This window comes from Coregonus clupeaformis, chromosome 20 (assembly GCF_020615455.1).
Source record: "Coregonus clupeaformis isolate EN_2021a chromosome 20, ASM2061545v1, whole genome shotgun sequence".
Lineage (NCBI taxonomy): Eukaryota > Metazoa > Chordata > Actinopteri > Salmoniformes > Salmonidae > Coregonus > Coregonus clupeaformis.
This window is the reverse complement of record NC_059211.1, coordinates 64,979,832-64,987,816: the sequence shown is the minus strand read 5'-3', so window position 1 is coordinate 64,987,816 and position 7,985 is coordinate 64,979,832. Positions and strand designations below refer to the sequence as shown.

General features: G+C 41.3%; 2 protein-coding genes across 2 annotated transcripts; both read left to right on the top strand.

Moving 5' to 3' along the window:
• Positions 1 to 1,331: 1,331 nt before the first annotated feature.
• On the top strand, positions 1,332 to 2,548 carry LOC121561616. Its single transcript, XM_045205868.1, has 2 exons — positions 1,332 to 1,661; positions 1,748 to 2,548. Exons 1-2 carry the CDS (start codon positions 1,448 to 1,450, stop codon positions 2,539 to 2,541), a joined length of 1,008 nt encoding a protein of 335 aa, XP_045061803.1. The 5' UTR covers positions 1,332 to 1,447; the 3' UTR covers positions 2,542 to 2,548.
• Positions 2,549 to 5,125: 2,577 nt separating this feature from the next.
• Positions 5,126 to 7,110, top strand: LOC123481204. Its single transcript, XM_045205867.1, has 3 exons — positions 5,126 to 5,934; positions 6,022 to 6,150; positions 6,236 to 7,110. The coding sequence occupies exons 1-3, from the start codon at positions 5,721 to 5,723 to the stop codon at positions 7,108 to 7,110; spliced, it is 1,218 nt and encodes a 405-aa protein (XP_045061802.1). The 5' UTR covers positions 5,126 to 5,720.
• Positions 7,111 to 7,985: the final 875 nt, after the last annotated feature.

Genomic DNA, 7,985 nt, shown 5'->3' with positions numbered 1-7,985 from the left:
GAGAGAAAGACCACATCTATGGCCTGCCATACCACACTGAGGTAAGATGGTTAAGCCGCGGTGCTGTGCTGAGGCATTTCTTTGATTTACGAGAAGAAATTGAACAGTTCATGGAAGAAAAGGGCAAACCAGTGTTAGAATTTCATTCCGCAGAATGGATGCCGGACCTTGCATTTATGGTGGATGTTACAGAGCACCTGAATAACTTGAACAAACAGCTGCAAGGGCGCAACAAAGTTGTCACGCGGTATTATGACAGCATACGTTCTTTCAAGTTGAAGCTGTCATTGTGGGAGACGCAACTTGCCGGTGGTGATGCAGCTCACTTCCCCTGTCTGAAAAATGTGTGTGCGACCCAACATGTGGCAGACATGAAGCGGTTCAAAGATAAAATAACGGGACTGTTACGGGAGTTTGAGCAACGCTTTCAGATTTATGTATATGTTTTTATGTTGATGTGCTATTGTTTTTAATTGTTTTTATTTTATTTGTATATTTAACCTATTCTTGACTCTGTGGTTCTTGCACTTGTTTGGGGAACAGGATTTCATTATTTTTATCTACATTTCTGCCTGAGAAATGACACCCTGATATAGTTCTGTGATCTGTGATATACTTCTGTGAATCACTGAGGCATTGTGTGTTTGTGTGTTCTTTGTCCTCAGAACTTTCAAATAACTTGAGGTGTTTTATGATTAATAGTGATGTTGTGCTTTTGGACACTGTCCTCAGGCTCCAGCTTTATGTTGTATGTTGATCGTATTAAAACAAAGAAAACAATCTGAAGTTGTTGTTTTTAAGTTATATATACCATGATCTTTCCGGTCCGGCCCACTTGGGAATAGATTTTCCTCCATGTGGCCCCTGAGCTAAAACGAGTTTGACACCCCTGAACTAGACATTGAGGCATCCAGCCCAAAGTGAGAGGTTTAAAAAATACTTTCTTAGTCACCAAAGTACCATGTCTTTAAACATTTGGTTTCCAGGGGGGCAGTGCGGGCCATGAGGAAGGTCAAAAAGTGTCTCACTCCCTGGGTCAGAAAGCTCATAATTAGCTGGGTCATCGCAAGCACCAGCACCAGTGTAGATACTACCATGACCTGGTAGTATATGAGGAGCTGTAGGTCACGGGGGCATTTGCCAAAGTCGTAGGAGAAAGCAGTTTAGGGACAGGGACTGCACGTCAAACTAATTGCCAAATGTATCCAAATAGATGAATTAATGAATTATCTGAATTAATGAATACAATGAGGAGCAGGTTACAACATTCTGGAACACGTGATGTTATAATCAGATTATTCTATTACATCATGTTGGGTACATATCTTGTGTATGTTTGACAGTGAACAGTAAACCCAATTCACTTTTACAAAGCACAGCTAGCCAACTAGTAGTTTGACTTGTAATTTGTACTGCCTACTTTTGAAAGACGATTTCTTTAATCAAAATGGCACAGCTCTCCCAGAAGGGTGGGCTGTGCAACATGAAGATGTTATTGTTGGCTGTTATTTTCTGTCTCCTTTCGCCTGTTGCTGCAAATGTGTTGGTGTCTTCAGAGCACAAGACTTTGATGCCAGTGAAGGACCACCCTATTCTGAACAACCCTGATGCTACAAAAGAACAAGTTGATAGTTTACGGGTGAAAGACTATTCTTCTCCAGGTAATGTGGGCCAGTTGACAAAAGGATATTCCTCAAAAAATGTCAAAGACCCCCGGACTTTGTAGAGCCCCTGATTTCTGTTCCAGAGCACAAGCCGTTGATGCCAGTGAAGGACCACTCTGTTCAGAACAACCCTGATGCTACAAAAGAGACCCATTTTAAGTCATTGCTGGAACAACTTGAGAGTTTACGGGTGAAAGACGATTCTTCTCCAGGTAACGTGGGCCAGTTGACAAAAGGATATTCCTCAAAAAATTCTAAAGAGCCCTCGGAGCTTGTAGAGCCCCTGATTTCTGTTCCAGAGCACAGGCCTTTGATGCCAGTGAAGGACCACCCTGTTCAGGACATCCCCAATGTTGCAAAATTGACCAAAATGGCGCAAGTGGACCAGATGCTGGAACAACTTCAGAGGATGAAAGATGATACTTTCCCAGGTAAAGCTAAAGTCCCACAGATGATTGTGGAGAAACGTATTCCTTATCTACAGGCTTACAAGCAAAAAGCATTGCAAGGTGACAACAACGTCTTCAAAGAAAATCTTCAGGCTCCAGCTCCAAAAGCTCAGAAGAGCACCATGAAGATCAAACCCAGAGTCAACATATTGACTGACCCTTCTTACTCCGAGCCACTTGTGAAGGTGAACCTGATTTTGGGGCTCGTTTTCTATGGCTTCATCGTAATAGTGGTTCTCTATGATGCTGTGAGAATCTCCAAGGAGGCTAGAAGGCGATCTGATGCTATTGCCACTGCCAGGTTGAAGAAAAGGGAACCAGCCACCGATGAACCACAGACACTGGCATCCAGAGTTCGGGAGAGCATCTCTTCACGGTTTGGTTTGAAACAAGCATCATCCACACCACAGTGTGCCCCCATTTTCTGACGATTCTGCAAAAGAGTTGCAGAAGTCAAAGGAGTTCATCTCCACTAAGGACAAATCTGAGTCGGAAAAGAGACCTGGAAAGAGTGCTGTCAGCCTGAGAGAGTGTGAGCCGCCTCTGCCTAGCATCCCAGATAACTTCCTTGTGCCTGACTCTGAGCCTGCCATCCAGGTGGCATTGAACCCATTCGACACCAAGCTAGCCAAAGTTGTATCTGACAATGCTGAGGCATCCAACTACGAGGCAACCGAGAAGCCCTGCTACACACAGTCTGGGCTCACTGAGGTTTGCGTCAATTAAGACTGAGGACTACTTCTTAAACCAAGTGATATTGAATAAAAGCTGCAGATATTACATCTCCAAATGAGATCACATGGAGACTGCCACCTTTGAAGACTTCCATTTTCTGTTTGTAATTTAATTTCTTTAGAATAGTAATAAAAATATATTGCATTTAAAACATATGTTTCAAGTTATTTTTGGGGTATTTTGATTTGTTGTTGTACTGTTGTGTTGTAAATGCAATAGGCAACATTATTTAATTGATAAAATAATATATTTTTCAGAGAAAAAAAATAGTTAAACATTAAAGAGATTCTTCTGTACTTTTGTATACTTTTTTGCCAGTAGTTCTGAAAGTAGCACTCACGAGCCAAAAGTGTTCCCCGAGAATTGCGTACTACGTCACATATGTGCAGATACAGTGCCTTCAGAATGTATTCATACCCCTTGACTTAATCCACATTTTGTTGTGTTACAGCCTGAATTCAAAATGGATTAAATAGATTTTTTCTCACCCATCTACACAACATACAGAAATATCTAATTTGCATAAGTATTCACACCCCTGAGTCAATACATGTTATAATCACCTTTGGCAGCAATTACAGGTGTGAGTCTTTCTAGGTAAGCCTCTAAGAGCTTTGCACACCTCGATTGTACGATATTTGCACATTATTATTTTAAAAAATCTTCAAGATCTGTCAAATTGATTGTTGATCATTGCTAGACAACCATTTAAGTCTTGCCATATTTCTTATTTTATTTGTTAAAAAAATTACCCCCTTTTTCTCCCCAATTTCGTGATATCCAATTGCAATCCAATTACAATCTTGTCTCATTGCTGCAACTCCCCAACGGGCTCGGGAGAGGCGACGGTCGAGTAATGTGTCCTCCGAAACGTGACCCACCAAACCGCGCTCCTTAACACCCGCCCACTTAACCCGGAAGCCAGCCGCACCAATGTGTTGGAGGAAACACCGTTCCTTGCCATAGGTTTTCAAGCAGATTTAAGTCAAAACTGTAACTCGGCCACTCAGGAACATTCACTGTCTTCTTGGTAAGAAACTCCAGTGTAGATTTGGCTTTGTGTTGTAGGTTATTGTCCTGCTGAAAGGTGAATTAATCTCCCAGTGTCTGGTGGAAAGCAGACTGAACCAGGTTTTTGTCTAGGATCTTGCCTGTGCTTAGCTCCATTCCCTTTCTTTTTTATCCTGCAAAACTCCCCAGTCCTTAACGATTACAAGCATACACATAACATGATGCAGCCACCACTATGCTTGAAAATATGAAGAGTGGTACTCAGTAATTTGTTGTATTGGATTTCCCCCAAATATAACGCTTCACTATGCTTGAAAATATGAAGAGTGGTACTCAGTAATTTGTTGTATTAGATTTCCCCCAAATATAACGCTTTGTATTCAGGACAAAAAGTGAATTGCTTTGCCACATTTTTTGCAGTATTACTTTAGTGCCTTGTTGCAAACAGGATGTATGTTTTGGAATATTTTTTATTCTGTACAGGCTTCCTTCTTTTCAATCTGTCAATTAGGTTAGTATTGTGGAGTAACTACAATGTTGTTGATCCATCCTCCATCACAGCCATTAAACTCTGTAACTGTTTTTAAGTCACCATTGGCCTCATGGTGAAATCCCTGAGCGGTTTCCTTCCTCTCCAGCAACTGAGTTAGGAAGGACGCCTGTATCTTTGTAGTGACTGGGTGTATTGATACACCATCCAAAGTGTCATTGATAACTTCACCACGCTCAAAAGGATATTCATTGTCTGCTTTTTCAATTTTTACCCATCTACCAATAGGTGCCCTTCTTTGCGAGGCATTGGAAAACCTCCCTGGTCTTTGTGGTTGAATCTGTGTTTGAAATTCACTGCTCGACTGAGGTACCTTACTGATAATTGTATGTGTTGGGTACAGAGATGAGGTAGTAATTCAAAAATCATGTTAAACACTATTATTGCACACAGAGTCCATGCAACTTATTATGTGGCTTGTTAAGCAAACGTTTACTCCTGAACTTATTTAGGGTTGCCATAACAAAGGGGTTGAATACTTAGTGACTCAAGACATTTCAACTTTTCATTTGTTATTAATTTGTAAAAAATTTGAAAAACATAATTCCACTTTGACATTATGAGGTATTGTGTGTAGGCCAGTGACACAAAATCTCAATTTAATACATTTTAAATTCAGGCTGTGTAACAACAAAATGTGGCAAAAGTCAGGGGTGTGAATACTTTCTGAAGGCACTGTATGTGCAACAAGTCATCTCTCGCTCTCTCTCTCTCTCTCTCTGAACAGTAATTCTTCCCTCAGATTATGCATGTATGAACTAGACATTGAAGCATCCAGCCCAAAGTGAGAGGTTTAAAAAATACTTTCTTAGTCACCAAAGTACCATGTCTTTAAACATTTGGTTTCCAGGGGGGCAGTGCGGGCCATGAGGAAGGTCAAAAAGTGTCTCACTCCCTGGGTCAGAAAGCTCATAATTAGCTGGGTCATCGCAAGCACCAGCACCAGTGTAGATACTACCATGACCTGGTAGTATATGAGGAGCTGTAGGTCACGGGGGCATTTGCCAAAGTCGTAGGAGAAAGCAGTTTAGGGACAGGGACTGCACGTCAAACTAATTGCCAAATGTATCCAAAGAGATTAATTAATGAATTATCTGAATTAATGAATACAATGAGGAGCAGGTTACAACATTCTGGAACACGTGATGTTATAATCAGATTCTTCTATTACATCATGTTGGGTCCATATCTTGTGTATGTTTGACAGTGAACAGTAAACCCAATTCACTTTTACAAAGCACAGCTAGCCAACTAGTAGTTTGACTTGTAATTTGTACTGCCTACTTTTGAAAGACGATTTCTTTAATCAAAATGGCACAGCTCTCCCAGAAGGGTGGGCTGTGCAACATGAAGATGTTATTGTTGGCTGTTATTTTCTGTCTCCTTTCGCCTGTTGCTGCAAATGTGTTGGTGTCTTCAGAGCACAAGACTTTGATGCCAGTGAAGGACCACCCTATTCTGAACAACCCTGATGCTACAAAAGAACAAGTTGATAGTTTACGGGTGAAAGACTATTCTTCTCCAGGTAATGTGGGCCAGTTGACAAAAGGATATTCCTCAAAAAATGTCAAAGACCCCCCGGACTTTGTAGAGCCCCTGATTTCTGTTCCAGAGCACAAGCCGTTGATGCCAGTGAAGGACCACTCTGTTCAGAACAACCCTGATGCTACAAAAGAGACCAATTTTAAGTCATTGCTGGAACAACTTGAGAGTTTACGGGTGAAAGACGATTCTTCTCCAGGTAACATGGGCCAGTTGACAAGGATATTCCTCAAAAAATTCTAAAGAGCCCTCGGAGCTTGTAGAGCCCCTGATTTCTGTTCCAGAGCACAGGCCTTTGATGCCAGTGAAGGACCACCCTGTTCAGGACATCCTCAATGTTGCAAAATGGACCAAAATGGCGCAAGTGGACCAGATGCTGGAACAACTTCAGAGGATGAAAGATGATACTTTCCCAGGTAAAGCTAAAGTCCCACAGATGATTGTGGAGAAACGTATTCCTTATCTACAGGCTTACAAGCAAAAAGCATTGCAAGGTGACAACAACGTCTTCAAAGAAAATCTTCAGGCTCCAGCTCCAAAAGCTCAGAAGAGCACCCTGAAGATCAAACCCAGAGTCAACATATTGACTGACCCTTCTTACTCCGAGCCACTTGTGAAGGTGAACCTGATTTTGGGGCTCGTTTTCTATGGCTTCATCGTAATAGTGGTTCTCTATGATGCTGTGAGAATCTCCAAGGAGGCTAGAAGGCGATCTGATGCTATTGCCACTGCCAGGTTGAAGAAAAGGGAACCAGCCACCGATGAACCACAGACACTGGCATCCAGAGTTCGGGAGAGCATCTCTTCACGGTTTGGTTTGAAACAAGCATCATCCACACCACAGTGTGCCCCCATTTCTGACGATTCTGCAAAAGAGTTGCAGAAGTCAAAGGAGTTCATCTCCACTAAGGACAAATCTGAGTCGGAAAAGAGACCTGGAAAGAGTGCTGTCAGCCTGAGAGAGTGTGAGCCGCCTCTGCCTAGCATCCCAGATAACTTCCTTGTGCCTGACTCTGAGCCTGCCATCCAGGTGGCATTGAACCCATTCAACACCAAGCTAGCCAAAGTTGTATCTGACAATGCTGAGGCATCCAACTACGAGGCAACCGAGAAGCCCTGCTACACACAGTCTGGGCTCACTGAGGTTTGCGTCAATTAAGACTGACTACTTCTTAAACCAAGTGATATTGAATAAAAGCTGCAGATATTACATCTCCAAATGAGATCACATGTAGACTGCCACCTTTGAAGACTTCCATTTTCTGTTTGTAATTTAATTTCTTTAGAATAGTAATACAAATATATTGCATTTAAAACATATGTTTCAAGTTATTTTTGGGGTATTTTGATTTGTTGTTGTACTGTTGTGTTGTAAATGCAATAGGCATCATTATTTAATTGATAAAATAATATATTTTTCAGAGAAAAAAAATAGTTAAACATTAAAGAGATTCTTCTGTACTTTTGTATACTTTTTTGCCAGTAGTTCTGAAAGTAGCACTCACGAGCCAAAAGTGTTCCCCGAGAATTGCGTACTACGTCACATATGTGCAGATACAGTGCCTTCAGAATGTATTCATACCCCTTGACTTAATCCACATTTTGTTGTGTTACAGCCTGAATTCAAAATGGATTAAATAGATTTTTTCTCACCCATCTACACAACATACAGAAATATCTAATTTGCATAAGTATTCACACCCCCTGAGTCAATACATGTTATAATCACCTTTGGCAGCAATTACAGGTGTGAGTCTTTCTAGGTAAGCCTCTAAGAGCTTTGCACACCTCGATTGTACGATATTTGCACATTATTATTTTAAAAAATCTTCAAGCTCTGTCAAATTGATTGTTGATCATTGCTAGACAACCATTTAAGTCTTGCCATATTTCTTATTTTATTTGTTAAAAAAATTACCCCCTTTTTCTCCCCAATTTCGTGATATCCAATTGCGATCCAATTACAATCTTGTCTCATTGCTGCAACTCCCCAACGGGCTCGGGAGAGGCGACGGTCGAGTAATGTGTCCTCCG